General features: G+C 38.7%; 3 protein-coding genes across 3 annotated transcripts in view; 1 reads left to right on the top strand and 2 right to left on the bottom strand.

The window, feature by feature from the left end:
- LOC139135185 (monocarboxylate transporter 12-like) overlaps positions 1 to 5,750 on the bottom strand; it is a 7,087-nt gene extending 1,337 nt beyond the window's left edge. The window contains exons 1-4 of the mRNA XM_070702452.1: positions 5,382 to 5,750; positions 2,836 to 3,111; positions 1,057 to 1,200; positions 1 to 522 (exon numbers count right to left, since the gene is read on the bottom strand). The exon at positions 1 to 522 is cut by the window's left edge and continues 392 nt beyond it. Coding sequence (XP_070558553.1) covers positions 164 to 522; positions 1,057 to 1,200; positions 2,836 to 3,043 — 711 coding nt within the window. The 5' untranslated portion in view covers positions 3,044 to 3,111; positions 5,382 to 5,750 and the 3' untranslated portion in view covers positions 1 to 163. The remainder of the gene's footprint in view (positions 523 to 1,056; positions 1,201 to 2,835; positions 3,112 to 5,381) is intronic.
- A 3,001-nt stretch (positions 5,751 to 8,751) lies between these two features.
- On the bottom strand, positions 8,752 to 16,859 carry LOC139135184 (monocarboxylate transporter 12-like). Its single transcript, XM_070702450.1, has 5 exons — positions 16,591 to 16,859; positions 13,480 to 13,736; positions 10,821 to 10,964; positions 9,731 to 10,645; positions 8,752 to 9,507 (listed from the first exon to the last, which is right to left on the bottom strand). Exons 2-5 carry the CDS (start codon positions 13,700 to 13,702, stop codon positions 9,326 to 9,328), a joined length of 1,464 nt encoding a protein of 487 aa, XP_070558551.1. The 5' UTR covers positions 13,703 to 13,736; positions 16,591 to 16,859; the 3' UTR covers positions 8,752 to 9,325.
- A 5,592-nt stretch (positions 16,860 to 22,451) lies between these two features.
- Positions 22,452 to 23,195, top strand: part of LOC139135181 (monocarboxylate transporter 13-like) — a 38,757-nt gene continuing 38,013 nt past the window's right edge. Inside the window, exon 1 of the mRNA XM_070702448.1 lies at positions 22,452 to 22,539. The gene's annotated coding sequence lies outside the window, so the exon portion shown is untranslated. The remainder of the gene's footprint in view (positions 22,540 to 23,195) is intronic.

Here is a 23,195-nt window from a genome sequence, read left to right as displayed (position 1 = left end):
AGTCCTGTGTTCGTCATAAGGAGCGATACAAGGTAAATGTCGTATAGGCGTATAGACATAATCCGGTAACAGTCGAAGAATTCATTCAAAGCTATGAAAAGACCACGAGTCCTCTTCCTGAACCCTTGGTTTTTTTCGCTACCATGGGTTGAAGCGGTCCTAGTTACAATGTTCGGTTCGCACAGCTCTTCGTCCTGGTGACTGCTGTTTCCCCCACTGCCGGATTTCGTAGACAGAGATGTACTGGATGGTTTGGGGCTTGAGAAGGTGTACGCTTGCTAATCAAACTCACCGGTCGTAGAATGGCGGCACAAATGCAAAGGTGGGCCGACATAGCAGCGTAAATCCAAAGCGTTCCTTGCAAACCATACTTATCCAGACACAGCTGGAATATCAGCGGGAGAACCATGGATCCCATTCCGATGCCAGTGAATCCAATACCAGTGGCGATTGAGTGTCGCTTATTAAAGTAATATGCCATGTATGATGTTGTTGGAGAATACGACATACCAGCGGCCATACCTTTACATAAAATAAATGTACGGTACAGTGAGAACAATAGATTAAAGGTATACAGTCATCTGTAATCTAAATATGCCCATATATGGTCAAAGGGGCGTTCCTTTGCTTTCAAAATGCCAATGTGGTGGCGCTGTTTTTAAAAAGCAGCCACCCGCTTAAAATCTGTGATTTTCTCTTTCCATGGTAACTGTGGCAAAATTTGAACAGGTGTCAGTATACCTTTAAATAGAAACATAAATCCTGTAAATTATAGAATATACGGACGAATAAATGACTGCTAATGTTGGGCAGGCTTCTATATTTGACAATAGGTTGAACAAATGAAACGTCCATTGAAAAGTATATCAACCTGCTCAAGAGAATGTACAAAACCCTTGAACTTTTCTGTGATAGTTCGAGTCTGAGCAACAAAAGTTTGTTTCTTTTATGCAAGAGGTAATACATTGAAAATCTTGTTGTCCTGCTCAAAATGACTCTATGAAGACACTTCATTACATCCGAAGATGTCAGCGATTAAAAATACTCTGAACTTACCATGGAGAGTTCCAACAGTCAAGGCAAGTTGCCAAACGTTGGATGCAAATGAACCAGTCATCAACGATGTGAATGCCAATATTCCACCAGTCATTACCACTCTACGATGACTAAATCGTTTTGCGGAGGCAGCTGCCACTGGTGCTGGAAGACGAGAAAGAATCATACTGTACATCATGCAGTAAGAGTAACCTGGAAAATTATAGTAATGCCGACGGGTGTTTTACCGAAACGACAGTTCAGAAACATAGGGACAATGTGACCGCAAGTGAGTTACGGACCTCTTACACCGGGCAAAATGCTTGATATACTATTAGTATATTTAGTGTATATGGACACATATGGAACACAGCATTAGTGGCATGTGAAACGTATATCTTTGTATATGGAACATATCAATACGTTGATATGCGTAGCGTTGATATGCGTAGCGTATATCTATGCAGATCAAGGTTTAACGTAATGCAGACAATTGCACACCAACAATACACTATACTTGTACATTTTATTATTATACATACGTGTATACGTAACGTATTCCACTAATATACAAATCAATATATGTGTATATATTGTAGAATATCAAGCATTTTTTCGAATGTTAGTCGTGAGAGCGACAAAGCTTCCTTCCTTATATTTTGAAGTCTACAATTCGAATCTTTAATCCATCAAACGAATTTTATTCACATTACGCCCTAAAATAGTTTTTTTTCTGATATTTTTACAACTGACTCATTTTTCTTAATGCACAAAAAAATGATAGCCTTAACAATGTCGGCAACTTAATAGTGGGAAACAAACATAATTCGTTTACAAATAATTAAACTCTAACAACTCCATCATTTCCATTCCTTCAGGTACACTTTGGTTTTTTAGTCTGCAAATAAATCCTAATTTTCCAACTTTGAAAACCTGCAACATACATAGCCTGAGTGTCGGTATTATGTGTGGGACGTGTAGCTCTCGCAAAGCGACCACCGAAGCGACATCTTTCGGGAAAAGCATCATACAGCGTCGTGTTTCGTTAAATTCCTTGTTGAATGGTCCCCAGCGGAAAGTAAGAACACGACACTATCGACACTCTAAATGCCGTCATTATCACACCCACGCTGTTCTAAAACTCATAAATATTATCTGCAACTCCATAGGAGAACATCTCCTAGGGTGTGCAAGGACCTGTGGAAGACCCTGTACCAAATAGTCAGAGATTTCTGACCGACTGTATACATGTGCTGTCTGAAGTGGCATAGTTGTACGGTGCTGTTCTCGTTTGCTACTGGCATTGGAGCAAAGAAATTACTATTGTTTACCTGAAATAACGAAAGCATCGATCGCTCTCTATCACGAAATGGTCATCAGATATAGTTATGGAGGATGACACTTCGCAATTAAGTTTGAAACACATAATTCAAAGTTCGAGTTAAAACCAACTTTTCATCACACAATAGTAGATACACACATTCACACGCCCCTGTAGAGTTAGCATGTGGATATAGAGCATATGGATAGAGGCCACTTTGAATTTAGGTTATATGTTCTTCTAGCACTTAATTTTTCAGAGTGAGCTCCGATTTTTATTGATTATGAAAGATAATAGTTTAAAGTTTCTTGACGACAGTTTTAGCAAAGTCATCCTTGTTAATCCAGATGGACCGTGTGTAAATTTGAAACCTTTCTATAAAACATTTGCGTATCGCATTTCGCAGCCAAGGGTGAGCTCAGTTGTGAAACAGTTGAGTTCAGACGACAGAATAGGCAAACAAATGACATCACACTCACCAAGCGCCAATCCTAACGAACCATACATTGACGGAACCCAAGATGTCGCTCCAGATCCTTTACCATAATGTTCCACAAATGCAATGAAGAGTATTCCAAGAGAAGCAACTGTTCCCCTCACGAAAAAGGTGACGATGAAGCAACCGATCACTGTCAACCAACCATACCCACCTTCTGCATATGTCTTTTCATCTTTTTCGTTCTTCATCGTGGTATATGACTGTCATCTAACGATGTAACCGCATCAGAGCATGTAGATTCGAAGATTTACACAACCTTTGCAGAAAAAGGTACAAAGCCACATCGTACAACGCAATGTTAAGGACGGGCAAATGTTGGGAACATGCCGGAGTTCTCCCGTACGCTTGATATTCACTGTAATAATTGCTAGAGATGAAACCTGAATCGGGTAAAATTGGGTCTAAGAGAGAACTTCTATATATCGCCGTAATAAAGCTGAACTGACTTTGAAAAACAAACCAAGCGTTCGTTTGACGACATCATTATTCCAAACTCTTGAAAATAAAAGCCTAATTGTGCAAGCATAATCATCAGAAAATACCGCAATTATACGGTGTCGCTCAAATTTGATCAGAATTGGTAAATACCAGTATGGGTACCAAAGATCAACAATAAATGTTGTTTCTATCTGTTCAGTGCAGGAAAATTCTACGTTGATGTTATGACAATGATTTCTGCACAGTACAACCAGAAAAACAACAAGAAATATTTAAACCAGAAAAACAAGAATGACAAAAGTAAATAAGGTCTGAAACTTTAGGTATTGGAGGTCAACTTTAGCAGCATGCATAGCAGAAAAGCAGCTGGCCCCTCTTAGTTTTAGCATAGACGGTCTTCCCCCTCTACTGTCTATGGTTTGAGAAGGTCTGTTAATATGTAACAGTTCATAAACAATGACAGGAAATAACTCACGGTCAGTGGAGTTTGCCTGTTTCAAGTCACTGGCATGCCATCACTCCTGCACATTTGCAGGATTTCGCTTTTTCTTACCTCATTTGCACATTTTTGACACTGACGTGTTCATTTGAACAAATTCACATCTCAACCCCTGCATCTACCTGTACACCAAATACTGGGATGGTAGATTTGGCGGTATGGGAGCCTTTGTGTGTGACGGACAAACATCCGCACATACATACCCACAAACATACAGACATACAGACGCCACCGACTCATCATATAAGCTCTTTTTGGTATTTATATACAAAACCAAATATGAGCTAAAAAAACTGTTTTTCCTATTTTTTTTTTTTCCGAACAGCCATATTACAAATATTCATGAGTGATGTATGAGCTTTTGTTTACTTTCTATAATCACCTTTGACATGAAACTTGAGAGTACAACCTGCAGTCTGCTCACGCGATAGAGTTTTAGATTCTAATACGAATCAAGAGCTATCTCCGTTCACATATTTACCTTAGCTTGACAAGATAACTGTTTTTACCTTTCAGAGTTGCAATTTCACAGCCTTGCTCTGATCACCCGACTCCGACCGTACTAACAAAGAAGTTTACATGTGACCGTACTGACCTCTGCGCCCCACAATCTGGGTTTTAACTGTATGGTCTTCGTGCATTCTACCATAGGGGCATGAGTGTTGAGACATGACACTGGCATTGTAGGGACTAATTATCAATATTTCGTCGGCATAATACTTGTTCCGAAAGATGAGAATGACATTTTGCCTGTATGAGCTTGCTAATCAAAATCACAGACAAATGGAAAGACTGTCTTTCTATTTGTCTGTGTCAAAATTAAAGGCATATAGTGTCTGGTTCCCGAGAAGAAAATTTTAAACTACGACGGCTAAAGTGAAAAGAATCATTGAAATGGAGAAAACTTCAGATATCGCAAAAACCAACTGATCACCTCAAAATCCCAATTGTCACAACACATCATGCTACCAAACATACGTGTCAAAGCCCACTGATTAGTCACAAGTTGGTTTAGAGTCAGGTTTTGGTTTTTGACCATTTTAACATGTTTAAGGTAACTTCAGCGAATGCACTTGATCATTATCATGTGAACCAAACCCCGTCAAAATCTCAGAATGTATCTCCACACAAGATACTACGGTTTTCATGTGGCGATTCCATAAGGGTCATGCAGTTATCGGATACACACACAACTGGCACGATTTGCCCATGCAACTACCGGTACACCAATTCATCCAAACGACATTGCAAATCGGAAACCTATTAACCCTCTGACCCCATATTTTTTCATTTCGAAAACACGATGACACCTCCACAAATCCATCAACACCCCAAGGTCGGAGACACTGATTATTCTCTACTAGTTTCCTCGTGAAAAAATGCCTCCCCCAACCAACCAACCAACCAACCAACTGCACGGTGCCTGCTAGATACTCTGATATTTCAACGGTGCGTCAGAAACCAGAGAAATTAACCTTAGACCTTAGACCTAGATTGCTCGGAGAGCTGCGACTTAGGGAACATACGACTTTGCATTCACAACCATATGTTAGGATATAATAAGATACGGACGAGGGGTCAAGACTTACCTGAGTATGTCAAGCGCATGTCCCTGAGACTAACGCAGATCGACACACAGTTCTGAACATGTTGACTACATGAAGTTAAAGGAAAGAAATATTGATCACAGGCTTGACTTGGGGGCAAGGCTTGATGTGTTTTAAATGTACTTTGGACTCATAATTTCCGGCAAGAGGTTCTTGTGCAGAGGGAGGAAGGACTGCTGCTACTGTTCGCGTTTCGGTCGACGCGCCTAAGGTGATCTTTATAGAGATTCCATAAACGGACACACGATTCAAGGGTAATCGCTTTCGACTATGAACTGAACGTCTATGGTTGAGCTTGGAATTCGGGGACGATCATGACGTTAAGCTACTCGCATTCGAATTCGATATACAGCGTTTTAACCTCATTGTTCAAATAGTGGAACATACGCTAATTAAAACTGTGGCGGCGCTATGTTCAGTAAATGACGTAGTGATGACGTTGTTATCATAAAAATTAAGATAGACACATTACGATGATTCAATGCGGAAACATGAACAATACATGAATTCCCTCTTATATGAGTATAAGCTTATAATGCCTTGTCTTGGTTGACATAAGGCTTTCCACCACTTTTGTTTAATCTTGTAATCCTGTAATCTAGTAAAATTTAGTACAATTCTATGTTTACGGCCTGTTTTTATGAATCTTTGGTGGTACGTGCAGTAGAAAGTAAAGTAAAGTGAAGTTGGCAGCTAATCCGACAAAACTTGATTATCCAATTATCATCCCCGTTTATTTGAAGTAAAGGGAATCGCCTGTTTCGGATCACCCTGTACAGGAGAACTATGTATGTAATTTCTTAAGCATTTTTCTCGTACGTTGTTCAATTTACTGATCGTTAGGGTGATGTATGTTTGATGACCGAGCCTTTACATGTAGGGTTGTGGGCTACAACGTGATATATTTACAGTGACTGCCATGTCGTGCATGTAGGGCATTGTTCCATTTGTATATCATCGTATATGCACAAAACAATAAAAAATTGGCGTAGAAAACTTCACATTTCAAGGGGGATGTGTGTTGACCGTATTTCTCCTGTAAAGTTTGATATTCGACGCCTTTATCAGAATCGATGGAATTCCCTTATGTGATTACAGATAGAGCTTGTGCAACTGCAATTTATATTAAAGTCAGACCGACAGCAGTTGACAATGTCAAACGAGTAGGTTTGAGATAGATCCTCATCACCACCCTCTCACACAACAAGCGTTGGCAGCAATCACACACACACATATACAGTGTAGCCGCCAGGACGCGCCCTTGCGAGAATGTCCCCAAAACGGAACCTGTTGTCCCGCACTCTTGCGTACTGAGAGTCACCTTGGGCGCACTCGTGAGTCGACTGTGATGGGTGTAGTCTTCAAGTAATATCTGTTACTGACGATGATCTTTGTTTTGCATAATTTTTGTATTTTGAGGCTTACACTTACATACTTTCGGAGCTAACTATATGATTAAAAGTAATTAAAACGCTGAACTTGATATCATAATTTGCTTGACTGTAGTCCGTCTGAGCTCTGATTTGCGGCAGATATGGTATACTGCTTCAATTGCCTGAAATTCAAGCATAGCGACGCGGTCCCGGTAGCTTGAATTTTGTTCAGTGAAACTAATGTGTTACGAAATAATGTACAATTTGATTGACAACTGCTTGTTGACCCCAAAATTTACAAAATGTCCCCAAAAATAAATGGTAGTGGGACACAGTGTCCCCTGATCTAAAATTCCTGGCCGCAACACTGCATATATCTAATGCCATTTACGTGGAGATTTGTGAGTTCAACACACTTTAGGTCATATACACATACTTTTCGTCGGCACAGATACTTAGACATGACTGAGACACGAACTACTGGTCTGACAGTTAATGATGTGCTTATGACAAATTCAAGGGTCTCATAGATTATACTTGTTTGTATTTAGGGCGGTATCCCAGTAAGTTTAACTTGGATTTCTAAATCGTTCTTTTAATACCAGTGTTTCCCTACACATATCAATAAATTATATTAGGGGACAACAGATTTTATAAACAGATTTATAAGAGCGCCCTCTGTGTCAATAACTAGATGCAAAAATTGCAAGATTTTAGACGGAATGCTAGTTTTCAGTTTGCAATTGGAAGTTGGGTAGTGCAATTACTATTGAAACGATAATGATGGCACAATACGTGCCTTATTAAACACAATAGGTTGTTATCATAGTACAAAATTACCAATCTATGTTCAACATTTTTACACATGAAACCGATAATCTTTACCTGCATCGTGTATGTGTGCACGTGAACTGTTTTCATCAGAGGGTAAACTGAGCATAGTTGTCGTACAAACGTACAGAGCAAGTAACAATCAATTCTATTTTATCCTTTACTATTACTAATCATGAATTAATACAAACAAAATTGTTAATCTTAACCCCATGGCGCGACCCTAAGGGCTGGAGCCCTATATGATATAATTTGTCTTCGTGGCGACATTTTGAAAGCGCGTTTGTTTCACTGTTAAATAAACGCTCAAACCTGGTTTCAAAACAGATGTACGAATCACATGTAACAGATTACTTACATGTAGTTCTTGAAGTAATTTGTAATATTAATTATAACACTCTGCTTTTAGCATCGAGCACTGTAATATCCAATGAGGACATCTGTATAGATATATATATATATATATATATATAAATATATATATATATATATATATATATTATATTATATATATATATATTATATATATATATATATATATATATATATATATATATATATATATATATACATATATATATATATATATACAGTATAACATTTGTATAATTTTTAAACCGTCGGGAAGGGTGCTTCCCTGAAAGATGCCAACAAGGTTTTCTCGTGGGATATTTCCGGATAAATCGATAGTGATACTCATTCGAAAAGGTAATGTCTAACATTGTAACCGAAGAAAATTACATCTATGATCCGATAATATTAACCACGGATGTTAATTTTCAACCATCGTTGCTTTGTACGGCAGTTGGAATTTCTTGTTTTACTCCGAAAAGTATGTTGAAACTACCACTGTTTAAAATTTGAACAGCTGCGTCTATAAGTGTAAAATGCACTGCTATTTCTTAAAACTGAATTCTAGTTCGGACCAAAGTTCACTTGTAAACAATGACAATGCAGTCAAAAGTGTAGTTTATGCACCTGTACAGTATGAGGCAAATACTGTGTACTCAACACGCTTTTTGAGAGTAGAACAAGGTAACGTTGTTGACATGAAAAACCACAATAGCGAAAAAATATAATCAATAGTTACAGCCCACGTTATTGAGAGACATGGCAAAGGAGACCAGAAGATAACGGGAACAACAGAGAACTGCTAAAATGGCACACAAATTTTAATCAGATTGGTTGGTGTTAAACCGTTCAATCGTTGCCTATACAATAACGGACAAATAATGTCATCGATTTAATTTCACATCTGACACTGCAAAATCCCTATTAGACGATGAGCGCAAGGCACCCGTGACCTGCTCATTCATCTGTTTATCTTGTGAAGGTTTCATGAAGTTGCATATAAAAACTCTGTAAGACAGAAGTTATGGGGCTTATCAAGATGAAGCTTGAATTGTGTTCCTCTTAACGTTCAGGGAGATACTCATCACTATCCTAATATTGATACAACGAACGTTGGCAGCAAATATACACTGGTACATCAAATGCAGTTGAAATTAGATAAATACAATAATAAACATATATTATTTGTGTGTAAATGCTATTGGATTAGAAGATATGCTTTTGAATATAATTTGGATTTTTTTTTTTGCAGTGGAAAACGACGGGTTTCCGTAAGGATTTTCATCAATCGGAGAGAGCATTGCCATGATGCCGCATGGCAACCTTCTCGAGATGAAAGCACAACGAACATCACTCTGGCCCTCTTTTAAATTACAGTGCTGTAACAGTCTCAGCGATGTCAGTTTCACACGTAGAATCAACTGGCCTCCATCTTTTCTTAAGTCTCCTGTCAACTACATAGCCAATAAGAAAGAACACTCCGCCGCCGATCGTTATCAAACCCGCCAAGTAAAACGAATAGTTGTATGTACCAGTGTAGTCCGCTAAATATCCTAGAAAAGCAAGGAAGTAAAAGGTGTTGTCAATATGCGAATGAAACAGAGTAGGTAATTTATCAACTGTTTATTCATGACTAGATAATGACTTTCCATAGCACGTCTTTGCTACTACCAATAAAAGCTGTATATAATTGTTCACTATTTTTTTTTTTAAGAAAAAGAAGTGTTAGACAGTAACATGGTTTTAATAACAGAAATAATGTGACTCACTCATTACCTGACATCAACGGACCTGTGAGTTGTCCGGCTCCAGACATCGTGAGTGCCCAGCCATAACCGGTAACGAACAATGAATCGCCCACCATCCTGCGTATACACACCGAATTCTGGGCTGCAAACGCCCCTCTTCCGAACCCAAGGGAAACTACAAATACTGCAGCTGACGAAAAAGTGTGTAGAAAGGGCGTAAATAGCACGGCTAGTCCGTAACCTATGTAGGCACAGCCGACGAAAACATATATATTGATCTTGGAGAAAGTTGCCACAGATCCCCAAAATGGTCCGCTCAGCACATTTCCGATTCCGTACATAGACATTAGGATAGCGGTGTTGGTTTTCGATATTCCAGCCTCGTTTATAAGTGGTGCTAAATGTGCGGCAGAGATGGTAAGCCCTAAGCCAGTTGTGAAAAAAGATACCAGGAAAATGTCGTATAAGCGTATCGATATGAGCCGACTACAATCGAAGAATTCATTTAGTCTTGTGAAAAGGCGACGAATCCTCTCTCCAAGCCCTTGGTTTGGTTTGTTACTTCGACTGTGTGCAGTCTGATTATCCTCGTTCGATTTGTTCTTCTTTAAACCAAGATGACTGCTATGCTCATCGCAGTTTGAGTCAATTGACAGAGATGTATTGGGAAGTTCAGGCGTTTGATAAGTTAGACTCTTGCTGTTGGTATTCACCGGTCGTAGTATGGCAGCACTGATGCATATGTTGGCTGACATAGCAGCGTAAATCCAAAGCGTTCCTTGCAAACCATACTTATCCAGACACGACTGGAATATCAGTGGGAGAACCATGGACCCCACTCCGATGCCCGTGTATCCAATACCATTGGCGATGGAGTGTCGCCGATTGAAGTAATGTCCTATGTATGATGTCGTTGGCGAAAATGACAGACCAGCCGCAAAACCTTCGACAAAACAACGGTAGTAATGAGTGAAAGCGCTTATATGAGGAATGAAAGATCAATTTTCCACTGATAGAAAATATGGACCAAAGCGAGACACGGAGCATGTTAAAGCACATGAAAAATACTCGAAAAATTAAACTGAGGATGTAGCGATTAAAACCTTCTCTGAGCTTACCATGGAGAGTTCCAACAGTCAGGGCGAGTTGCCATATATTGGACGCGAACGAACCAAGCATCAGCGATGTGAATGCCAATATGCCACCAGTCATTACCACTCTACGATGACCAAATCGTTTTGCGGATGCAGCTGCCACTGGTGCTGGGAGACGAGAAAAAAGGGCATCATTTTCTTTTTTCGGAGAACGAGAAAGAAGACATCATGCAGACAGTGTTTTTTTCTGTCGCAACCGTACAGAAACATTCAGAGAAAATGGCCGTGGGAGACAATTTAGTCGTTCGTCGAATTTTCTTACCCAGAAATTGAGTGTTTAATCACATAAATTTTTTTTACATTAGTCTCCAATGTTTAAAACGTGAAAACACACACATCCTTACAGAAAACACAGTCGTGTCATCGTTATTGTACAATGAGACACTTGGATATTATTGAAGTCATCTCTTCTGAAAGGGGGCTCGGGGAATCCAATACAGGTTGTCAGAGTTTTCCAAATGACTCCCTTAACAAACTCAAAACGAGTTCAAATTTCCCCTTATGGCATGCTATAATTTTGAAAACCCCGTAAAAGTACAGCTAGCCTGCTTCTGGAATGGAAATCAATCAATCAATCAATCAATCAATCAATCAATCAATCAATCAATCAATCAATCAATCTCTCTCTCTCTCTCTCTCTCTCTCTCTCTCTCTCTCTCTCTCTCTCTCTCTCTCTCTCTCTCTCTCTCTCTCTCTTCCCCCAGGGAATGACGGTTTTGACATAGTTTCTGTGTTTTGACATAGTTTCTCTGACAAGAAAACTTCATAAGGTGGAACCAAAAAAAAGCGATCACATAAAAAATGGAAACAGGCCTAGATGACTTCCCTCACCTGTCCGGAAAACTTAAGATAATTAACATAATTGTATAAAAGGGAAACCTGAGCCTTTTGTCCAATTTTTCATTACGTTTTGTTCTGAGTAACAACTGTAGTATCTTGTTCTACTCTACTCCCTAAAGCATGCTAGAATAACAAATATCCTGCATATAGACTGCATATATGTAAAGAACTAATCATTGTTGTTGATGACAAATGAATTCTAGGCCGGACCTTATTTCAATTTTAAACGATAGCAATGCTATGCTGACTGTACAAAAATCGCGGTGTTGATAAGCTAAAGCCTGGACTTTTCATCACGCTTCGCGGAGTAGAACAAGAAACTGCAGTAGATACGCAAAACAACACACCAAAACATTAGCCAAACGCTACAGTTATAAGTGGAGAAAGGTCACTCTTGGGTTGTATTAATGGCCTATTGTCACCTATAAATCCAGTGCCAATATATAGCAATGGGGTCACAAGTTGTTTTCAGTACGGTTATTAATAGCTGCCACTCAAACTTTTGGTTTCGTGTCTCTCCTACAGAAAGCTGCAAACGTTGTGGATGGACTGTTTCATAAATCCTACGTATTGTGCATTGGAAAAAGCGGCTCACTGTAATCTTTGAACTACTATATAAAAGCAAAATTAACTTTTCTGTTCACACATAGAAAAAAGAGGCTGGGGCAGTTCCATGTGATCTGTGTTGATGCCTATGGGCGGGTGTGAGAAAGTAACCATATGTTTCGTGTTTGTGAATGTGTTCTTAACAATAAATACACAACTGTTACAGAGAATGTTTTTTCAATACACTTTTTTTTTATTTAAAGGGACATAAGCTGTAACTTGTGGCAAGTTTGTTAGTATTCTGCTTCTGTATATCAACTACCGTGTCTGACCCTAATCTGTTTGCCATGCTGAATTTCGAGTATTCTTTTTGTCAACACAGCTTGTATGTTTGTAGTGATCATAAAATGATTGTTTATTGTTTACAAATGAATTCCAGTCCGGACTTGAATACAACTTTCAACAATAAAAATGGAGATTATACTCATATAGGTTGTGTTGATATGCTAAATGCTTGGCATTAAATTACAGTTTAGGGATTCAATGCAGTAGGGAAACCACAAAACAAAATTTCTGAAAAAATAGCCAAAAGATACAGCTTATGGAGCTTTAAGAGGCAACTCAACAAATTTTCCTATCAATCAGAGACAGTTCCGTTTCGAGTCCCCCTTTAGAAGTCCAAAAATCAAAACGTCCCGCATATACCCATGATCTTTTCAAATAGTCCCATCAATTCTCCCATCCCCCTCCAGGGGTGTTTGTGAATGCAGCCTCACATCAGATCAGTGACATATGTGGAACGGATATGTGTTATCGAACGGAAAACATATGACCATAGACAGTAGAGAGGGCCTCCTCAACTGTCTATGCTTTAACACAGCAGAATAACGAGCCGTTTTCATATCGTGTTTCGGACATCATTGTTTGTCCCGCAATTAGTTCAGTTGTGAAATGCTTTGAGAAAAGGTTTCGATGGGATCAGAATTTTCATGATAATACTGTATGATTTCTGACCGCGTTCAACTTTTCTCTCGTATATCACTCCATGCCAAGTACTCTCGGCTTGCAACCGATAAAATATACATTAGTTTTGGTGGTATGTCAAGAGTACTCTGACCCAATCGAAACATCTCTATATTGTGTATCATATGTCACTGTCGTCCAGCCAGAATGAGCTTAGTTTTGAAACAGTTGAGCTGAGTCAACAAATTGGACAAGCAAATGACATCACACTCACCGAGCGCCAATCCCAATGAACCGTACATTGACGGAACCCAAGACGTCGCTCCAGATCCTTTACCATAATGTTCCACAAATGCAATGAAGAGCACTCCGAGAGAAGCAACCGTTCCTCTCACGAAAAAGGTGACGATGAAGCAACCGATCACTGTCAGCCAACCATAGCCACCTTCTGGATATGTCTTTTCATCTTTTTCGTTCTTCATCGCGGTTTTTGACATTTTGGTGTCCTCATCGAAGCATGTCGATTTCAGTCTAGAGAAGATTTTGAAAAAAAAGAAGAGAAAAAAGTAACATCGTATCATATAAATGCAGAATGTTAAGCGGCGGGAAAATGTTTGAAACGATAATGAGCCTGGCATAGGTCTCCCATATTCACACCGATGATTGATAGAGCCTTATCAAATGGTCACACATACCGTGCGGGACAGAAATGTCAGAATATCGACAGGTTCAAAAAACAAGTCTACATTTTGTTATACACATTGTTTTAAGTTTAACCTGATGCTTCCGGTCTTCTCAAAATTTCAGATTTGCCTGAAATAAACTAAGAATAATTGTCCATGTGAAATACACAGCTACAATATAAATATTAATGAGTGGTGACCTACTATGCTCCCTGTATCGTTATCTCCGACGAGATAGTTCTGAGCTACAACTCGGCCGTTCATTGGATGCTGTGTTAGATAACGCGACTGACTGAAGGGTCAACTACTTTAATATTTACATTCAGCATGGTAACTATTTGATATCATGGAATCATTTGAATGCTCTGGCGTATTAGTAGTGAGGAAACACTGAAGTCAGCGCCACCTCATGCGAGTTTTAATCGATCTGTAATATTTATCACAGGGTGACCATATACTCTTAGTGACTAACAACTCAAACACGTAATTATAACTCAAACACGGAATTATTAGTAATCTTAAACAAAGAAGCCGTCGCACTATAAGAAACTTATGGATAGTATGCCGCCGTCCTAACCAAACTATGGGGTTAATGTTAAAAAATGTAGGAGTCAATTTTCTGTTGTACTTAAAGGACTGCCTGCTCTGTATGGTTGCTGCATGGTATTCAGTCACAATGAACTGAAATGAGAAATGGCCAAATTAAAACTTTTAAACCTGTCCTTTGTAATTTCGTTATCCAAAAAATATTCTTTACATCAATTGCTCCGAACGATCAACATTGCTAAGGAGGTACGATGTCTGCAATAAAACGAAAAGAGCAGCCGACAATAATTGACATTTTTTAAAAATATACACTTATTTGCATATAGGGGATGGCTGCGTTTGCTCCCTTCTAAAAGATGGAACATTTACATGTAAACGCGCATGTATATAAAAAACCAGCCCTGAATTGGTATTATTCAGCCAGATTAAAAGACAGCCTTTGCCAATAAATGCAGCTTCCATTATATATTTATTTATATTCCAAATGTACTGATATTGTATAGGGGAGAGGTAGTCGCCTCCATAAGCTGGGCTATTTTAAAGTTTAAAAAGCCTGAATTAGAATGTATATTTCCATAAATTAAAAATCGTGTTAGTTGTCAATGACAATGTCACTCCCATATAGTTTACATCACAAGCTAAAAATTCGTGAGACTAGTCAATCATCTAAATTTCGCAGGTCCTGTACAAGTCTTACACACATTGTAGCCCACAGCCCCTCCACACACTAGGACCGCGTTCTCGCAAGCCAGAGCATAATTTCCGCTCAGCTGACCTACGCAAATAGGTAGCGCTAAGCTGTTGCCGTAAAAGAGGCGCGTTGTTTACGACGATGTAGGACCGGGGGAAACATCAACGTTTCGACGCACAAGTCGCCTTCTTCAGGGGAAATTCAGTTTTGTATAAACTAATAAGATTTTAGACCAAGATTTAGGCCTAAGCAGAAAAATACTTTAAAAAGGAAAACTGCTAGATTTCGTCACAACCGCAGGACAAACTCATGACACAGTGCATGCAGTGAAGGAACAACTTCAACAAGAAATCTTAAGAAAACCAATTCTGTAAGACCAAGACACTGAAGGTTGGTAGTCTAAACCTTTATTGGCAGTACCATACTCCAACGTGTTAAAACGAAATAAACAATGCAAACATTGCAAGAAACCTGCTCTGACACCAAGACACTCCTTTCCCCTCCCACACCCCTGGGGACGCACATGTGAACTGCCCCTATGCTCTCACAAGGTCACCGAAAAGTGTTCTCTTACGCAACCGAAGACACGGTGACCTTGCCTATAGAGTGTTTCCCAAACAGCGTGACCCGATCAACCGACACTCAAAGCCACTGACAGAGAAACTGACCGATCCGTAGGCCTATTAAATACTTTCAAATAGGTTGTCACAGCGCAGTAAAACAACGTCTACATTCAATCCTCACCCAACCATCCCCACCACTGTTGCTAGTGGTTTACAAGTAGTAAGTCCACCGACGTAGTACATCAGTTAAGGATGTACGAGCGGTACGCGCGCGTGGAATTTGTCACTTCCCATAGGATTACATTGAAATTTGCTGGAAAATCAATTTCTGCTATTGTCATTTTCATGAAAATTTGCACAAAGCTCAGTCTAGAGAAATAAATAATAGTGATCAAATAAAATGATATGGTCACCGCGCTAACTTTTGAGATAAACAGCATTGAATTATTTCGTCCATAGAAAATGCATTGGTGAAAAAATGCTGACTCTGCATTTTTTCTCCTAAATGTCAAAATTGATAGTCATGTATCTCAAAAACGAGCGCGGTGACCCCTATATTTTATCACACATTTTGATAATACTTACAAAGGAGAATCCAAAACTCGACAATTTAGAGAAATGACATTACTTTTAATTTTACCGATCGTACATCCGTAATAGGCGTGTGTTCAGAACAAACCACTGTGTCCCCACCAACCCCGTGATGGCGAACACAGGAAACGCAAGCACGGCAAGAGGTTCGATTGCGTCAGAACATGGAGGTAGTAGTGGTCAGTACGAGAGAATTCGTAAATGAGTCCTACTCAGACAGCTGACAGCTCGTAGATTGCGAATTTACATTGGCAACATTGTAGTAGGCTATGATGTGGAGACTCAGTGAACTTGTGAAGACTTAAGCTTACCGTTTATCGGCTACCAGCACATCCACGAGACTGGTGACTATACAGTATTAGTCTACTGCACATGAGTTGTACAACTGCGATCAACGTACTGTTAGTGTTATGACATTGTTGTCGAAGTAGACTGGCGGCGGTAATTGTAACAAGGTCAACTTCGGGAGAATCGTACTTTGAACCCATATAAAACAGCTCTACTCTCTACGTTTCGAGTGATGCGTACAGCTCTGGTTTTCAGCGACGGACTCAAGCAGTAACCTCTTATGGCAATATCACATTTGAACCCGTAACCATTTGTCTCCATGTTGACCCTAGTCACGTGACTTATAGTCACATGATCATCCTGCCATCGTGACGGCTCGCTGTGTACCACAGGCTCAAACGGTCAGTAACCTTGGGTTGGGGTTCTTCGTGCAAAGGTTTACTTTTGATTTTATTTTTTTAATTTTGACTGTGATATTTAAAGTAAAGATTTCAACTCCAAAACGTCTGACTGCTTTCTTATACTACAAGTAATTTTATTAAATTTGACTGTGATATTTCATAACGATTTCGAATCTTAACGGCAAGTCCGTATCTCCTCTCCAGCCTGTGTACACACCATTGTATCAGTGGTATAAGTGGTATCAGTATCAGTGGATTAATTGATCGAGTCAGCATCAAAGCCGTCCCACACTGCGTGTTTTGAAGGTCATAAGTTTTGACTTGTCAATATTGACTGAGTAATAGTTTCCACCTGCATGCATATGTATGTATTTTATCCAAACAATTCTGCAGCCCTTGTCTTCATTTTGATAAAATGACAATACCATCCGCGTAGAGTAGGCAGCTGATATGAGATCTGCCAAGTTTGCATGGGCGGATCACAGCTGTCACGGTAACAAATTTCAGGTACGTCATTAATGAACAGGTTGAATAAACTTGGACTTAAGGTGCATCATTGATTTACTCCCACGTTGGATTGAAATTGTTTTGTAAAGCCCTCTTTAGTTTTAATCTCATATGTGATATTACTGTACATAGATTTAATGATTTTTACATATTACCCGTTACAATTTTTTTCAGCAATTTGTAATAAAGTCTAGTATGCCAAACACTATCGAAAGCTTTCTGACTTGAGGTCAATAAGGCAAGCATACAATTTATTTGAATTCTTGGTTTTACTTAGTTCATTCCTCTTCGATTTTCTGTCATTATTATAAAGATATTTGTTTACGATTGTCTTTAGTATGAATAAGTTGTCTGTTGTACGACAGTTTTTTTTCTTAAACAAATTGTTTGTCAGATATTAAATCATTTCTATTCAAATGGTCAATTTATCTGGAATTTAAGATTCTGGTAAATAACTTTCTCAGGCAACCGGACATTTCAATCCCTCTATAGTTCGACGAATCTACTTTGTAACTTGATCTGTTAAGCTCATATTCCATGAACTGGGCATCCTGAAGCAAATACTATATTAAATAATTTCTTGAGTGCATTTAACAGGTAGTGTCCCCCATATTTGAACATTTCATAACAGAGTGTGTCGTCTGTCGAAGACTTCTTAAATTTTAATTGTCCGATAGCTTTCTGTATTTCAATTTTGTATTGGGTAATATTCAAGAAGTCATTATGATGAGAACCATAGACCCTCGAGAAAAACTCGAGGGTCTATGTGAGAACCAACAGAAGTTTGTTTCGGTTTTTCTTACTACTTCAGTGATCTCAGCCTCTGACAAATTTACAACTGTATCGTTTGAATCCTCTGAGTTATTTAATAGTTTATTAAAGTATCTAAACCAATCTTCTGGGGTGACAGAGTCATTAGGTTGAGTGGTATCAGGCGTATCATTGATATCGTGTGATAATTTTCTAAAATGTGACGGATTGCCTGTTGAATTTTCCAAAATAAATAGCTGTAATTTCGGCAATTCTGCGATTTACGGTATCTCCCGCGAATGATGGGTCATGTGGAAATTTTTGTAACAGATTTGACGTGGCCTTGAGCTTTTGTCGAAGTTGAAGGCAGTCCTGGTCGAACCAAGTGTGACCTTTATTTTCACACGGTCGTTCATATTTCATAACCTTTTTTACGCTTCTGTCACTTAGGTACCGTTCAGTTTTTACGGCCGGGGGGGGCCGGCAAAATCCAGGGGGGGTCATCAAAATTTTGGAACCCGCAAAGGGGGGGTCATCGCTTTTTCACTGGTAAGAAAGGGGGGGTCACCACATTTTCATAAACATAATACCAACAATAAAGTTCACTTTATGCCATTGCCATGATCGGCCCTCTTTACCGGCGGGCCGCCTTCGGCGGCCCACTACAATAATACATTATGTATTACCCATGACCCTCTTAACAGGCAGACGCCTTTGGCGGCCCACTCCAATTAGGTTTACTTCATGCAATGGCCATGATCACCCTCTTTACCGGTGGTACCGGTGGCCCACTAGAATAAAGTTGACTTTACGTAATGGCCCATGACTCTCTTAACCGGAGGGCTGCCTTTGGCGAACCACTCCAATAAGGTTTACTTTATACAATGTCCATGGACATGAGTTGTCTATTGAAATGAAGTTAAAAATTGCCTTACAGTCGTCCTAATTAACAGACGTTTCAATGGATGTGGCTGAGAAGTTTGTGCACTGGCATCTCTGCTACACGAATAAAGTGCGCGGCGTACCGGAGTTCAAATCCAAACCATGCGGGTAAATTTGACGTATGGGTTTTAGTTATTTTTAATGGGGGGGGGGGGGTCATCAATGTTTTTCGTCTGACAAAGGGGGGGTCATCTTTTTTTCACGAAAAATGCAGGGGGGTCTATATTTTTTTGAACACCGGCGGCAAGATTTTGCCGGCCCCCCCCCCCCAGCCGTAAAAACTGAACGCTCCCTTACAGATAAAAGTAATGTTTCAAAGTCAGATACTGCTTTTGTTATAATTTATTGAGGTAAAATCATTGATGTCGTTCTCCGGCCGCTTGCAGGCAATGAAATGGTTATTATTTAATTATAATTTTACCAAATTTACCATTATTACACCAAAATTTCAGAGATTAAAAGTTTATTTGATGGAATATTTTGACCTTCCAGCATTGTCAATTTTGTAAAACTTAAGTAGCATGTAGTGTAGCCAGGAATTCACAATTTTTATACTCCCACGATCGTCATTTTGTGTACTCTTCCGGATCCGTGTCCGTGGTCCGTGGGCTGGCTTGGCCCACCGTGCACACCAAACGTCCCTACTACATGGGTATTTTTTTGTTCTTTCGGACCTGCTGAACAAGAAAAAAGACGTAAACTTTGGATATTTTGGGACGCACTACCGATGTGGGCTGGTTTTGATTTGCATGTACCACGAAAAATGGCAAAACTTGGTAGGGGTAGGGGGTACTATATCACACAAACCCTATATTTTTTGAAAGCTGAGATACTGCTCTTTATGAGAAACACCAACTTTAGCAAAATAAATGTGTGTACATAGAAAAGGACGACTTTGAAATGAATTTTTTTGAAAATTTTGAAAATCTTTACCCAAAATACTATGTACAATTGTGATTTACTTTTTGTGAAGCAAAATTTTGACAACTTTTTGTGTTCACATTATTTATTTCTACATATTTAACAAGAAAATTAGTGTTAACATTACATATTTAACAATACACTACTTCTCTAGAGTCAACTTTGAATTGCGTATCGGTATGGGGTGCACAATAGCTGGGGATAGGGGAACAGCACTCTCTTCCTGATGAAGTAAAGTGGCTTGAAATGTCATGTTAGATACTGGATTTTCCGAAATGCATAAGGTTTTAGTAAAAAAAAATATGACGTCATAGAATTGGATGACTTTAAATCGATTTCTTCTGGTAATTCAATATTTTCAACCGGAAGAAAATATGATATATATGGTTTCCTTCCAATGAAGCAAATCAAATGGATTTATGGATGTTATTTACTTATTGCAATGTGCTGAAGAAGAAAATAAATGTCAAAAGTGGGTACTTTCCGTGCGGTATTGTCTGTAGTCACTAAAGTTACGAGTTTTGCTATACTAGTATTAGTGAATGAGTGAATGGGCATTTTATTCTTATACAATGAACTAATGCACAGCTATAAAAAGAAGACTTTAAACGTGCCAATATAGTCTTATTGTCATTTTCTCACTGGAGTAATATAAGTGTTGATCACTCTCTATTTTTATAAATATACTTTTTCAATATTTAAAAAAAAAAAATTTTGATAAGACGTATTTGGAAAATTTTCTTTGCCCCTTGTCTTGCTGATACAGCAAATATTACTAACAATCTATTCGGCCGTTTGCTAGAGGTGGTCTACGTCCATCCCCCCGGGCCCCCAGAATAACAAACCTGTATTTTAAAAAGCATTGGGATCCCAAGAATACGAAATGGAATTTTAACAGCAAAAATACTTGGACTCAATAGTTGTTACGGTCATGTGTTGAAGGGTATTGGAAAATTACGATTTTGCGACCCGCATTTTTTTGTCAAATCTGTCTTCTTATAAGTAATTTACTGAGCTAACTCTTTAACATTAGAAAGGCAATCTATTTTTCTCTAAAATGCTATATTGCAATATGCAATACCTTCTATGGTTTTCATGAAATAGGACCACAATATACCCCATACACCAAAGTTTTATGTTGCAAATTACTGTCAAAATTCATCTTAAATTCTACCAAATTACTTAGACATAATACGAAGGGCAATGATTTGTATTAAATTCGTTATATTTGCTACAGGAACATGTTAGAAAGTTGAAATGATCTTTTTAACTGAAAAAAAATATTTGGATGCTGTAGCTGTAACAGTCATATTTGAAGGGTACCACAAAGTAACAGAATTGCCGTCTCGCATACGTTTTTGTCAAACCTTTTTTCTTGTAAGTCGTCTGCTGAGCTTATATTTTAACATACGCGGCTAGTTGGGTATCATTAGAAAGACAATTTCTTTTTCTTTAAAATGATATATTACGTTATGCAATATCTTCTAAAGTTTTTACGAAAGAGGACCAAAATTAACACCATACCCCAAAGTTTTACGTCGCAAATTACCGTCAAAACTAATCTCAAAGACTACCAATAATTTACCTAGACATATTACAAAAGGCAATGTTTTGTATGAAATCTCTTTATTGGCTTCAAGGACATATAACATATATAAAATAGACTTTTAACAGACAAAATATCAGGATTGAGTGGATGTTACTGGCATGTTATGAAGGGTACCGTCACCGTGAAGTCACAGTATTGCCCACTCGCTCATTTTTTTGTTAAATGTGTCGTCTTGTAAGTCATCAGCTGAGCTTGCTTTTTACTATAATAGCCTAGTTTATGGGTTCTCATTGGAAAGGCAATTTATTTTGCTTTAAAATGACATATTGTAATATTCAATATATTCTATAGTTTTATGAAATAGGGCTAACAGTGTTGGCAATACCTCGATTTAGGCAATATGTCTAGTTCGTCTATATAATGCCAATGCTTCAAAGCAATTCACTGTAAGCAGATCGTAAACACAAATTACTTTAAGTACAAAGTAATAATATCTATATCTGGCGACTAACTCAGAGCTTTTGTTTAACAGCGTAGATTTGTCAGCCCAACATTATCAACACATTAAGCTTTTCTTTGAAAAAGTACCGCACGGGTACCACTTGATAGTTGTACAGAAATAAAATGAAACTGGTTCAATAATCTTATCCATTCAGGTCCATTAGACTTTTGAAGTGAAGGAGGACAATCTGAAACACTCTGTGGCATCGAGTGTCTGAACTTTGACTTTTAGGTCATTGAAATACAGCTGAGCTGTATTTCTATCAGTGTCACCTGATCAACCTCGTTGTTCTCGATGAGTTAATAGCTGTTTGTTCTGCACTGCTCCTGGACTTCAAAGTTTGCCAAAGCAAGTGACATCGTGATGTTTCTGTAGACGTGAAGCTAAACTTTCATAGCGGGTAGGTCTTCTTTTTTCTGCTGGAAAAGGCACCATTACCGAGCGATAAGTAACAGCCGGCTGGCACTATAGACTGTAGCTGTGGAAATGCAGCTGTCTGTAGGTGGGTAGGCTGCGTCTGTGCGGGTCATCAAAAGGTCAACCCCGCCACGTACATGGCGATGTCGACCTTTACTTTTCTTCATTAAGGTAACGTACAACATGCTGCCACTGACATGCTACCTCCATGGCTAAGCATGGAGCATGGACGTTTTTTATCTCCGCTATCAGCGATGCGGAGCTCATCAAATAGGCTGATTTTCCGTCGTCGTCCGTCGCCCGTCAACAATTGCCTTCTTCTGTGAAACCGCAAGTCCGATTGCTTTGAGACTTGATATGCAGTTCACTTGGGGTGACCTCATTTCAGTCTGTTCAAATCGTAGTGAAATTTGCATATTTGTATTAGAGAATGTAGAATAGCAGAAATCTGGAAGAAATTCACGAGAGTTGGTATCCTACTAGTTCCTAGCTGTGAAATAAGCACACACACACACCCACACCCACACACACACACACATACACACACACACATATATATGTTTATATATATATATATATATTATATATATATATATATATATATATATATATATATATATATATTATATATATTATAAT

This window comes from Ptychodera flava, chromosome 6 (assembly GCF_041260155.1).
Source record: "Ptychodera flava strain L36383 chromosome 6, AS_Pfla_20210202, whole genome shotgun sequence".
NCBI classification, from domain to species: domain Eukaryota; kingdom Metazoa; phylum Hemichordata; class Enteropneusta; family Ptychoderidae; genus Ptychodera; species Ptychodera flava.
Note: the sequence above shows the minus strand (reverse complement) of the source record. Positions and strands in the feature narration are given on the sequence as shown.

Bases quoted from the DNA above. Each gene is read 5' to 3' on its own strand.
- LOC139135184 (XM_070702450.1), bottom strand. From the start codon at position 13,702: ATGTCAAAAACCGCGATGAAGAACGAAAAAGATGAAAAGACATATCCA. The intron at 10,646-10,820 runs GTAAGCTCAGAG...GTTTTGTCGAAG, and splicing joins GACTGTTGGAACTCTCCATG to GTTTTGCGGCTGGTCTGTCA. The intron at 9,508-9,730 runs GTAATGAGTGAG...TTGCTTTTCTAG, and splicing joins CACAGGTCCGTTGATGTCAG to GATATTTAGCGGACTACACT.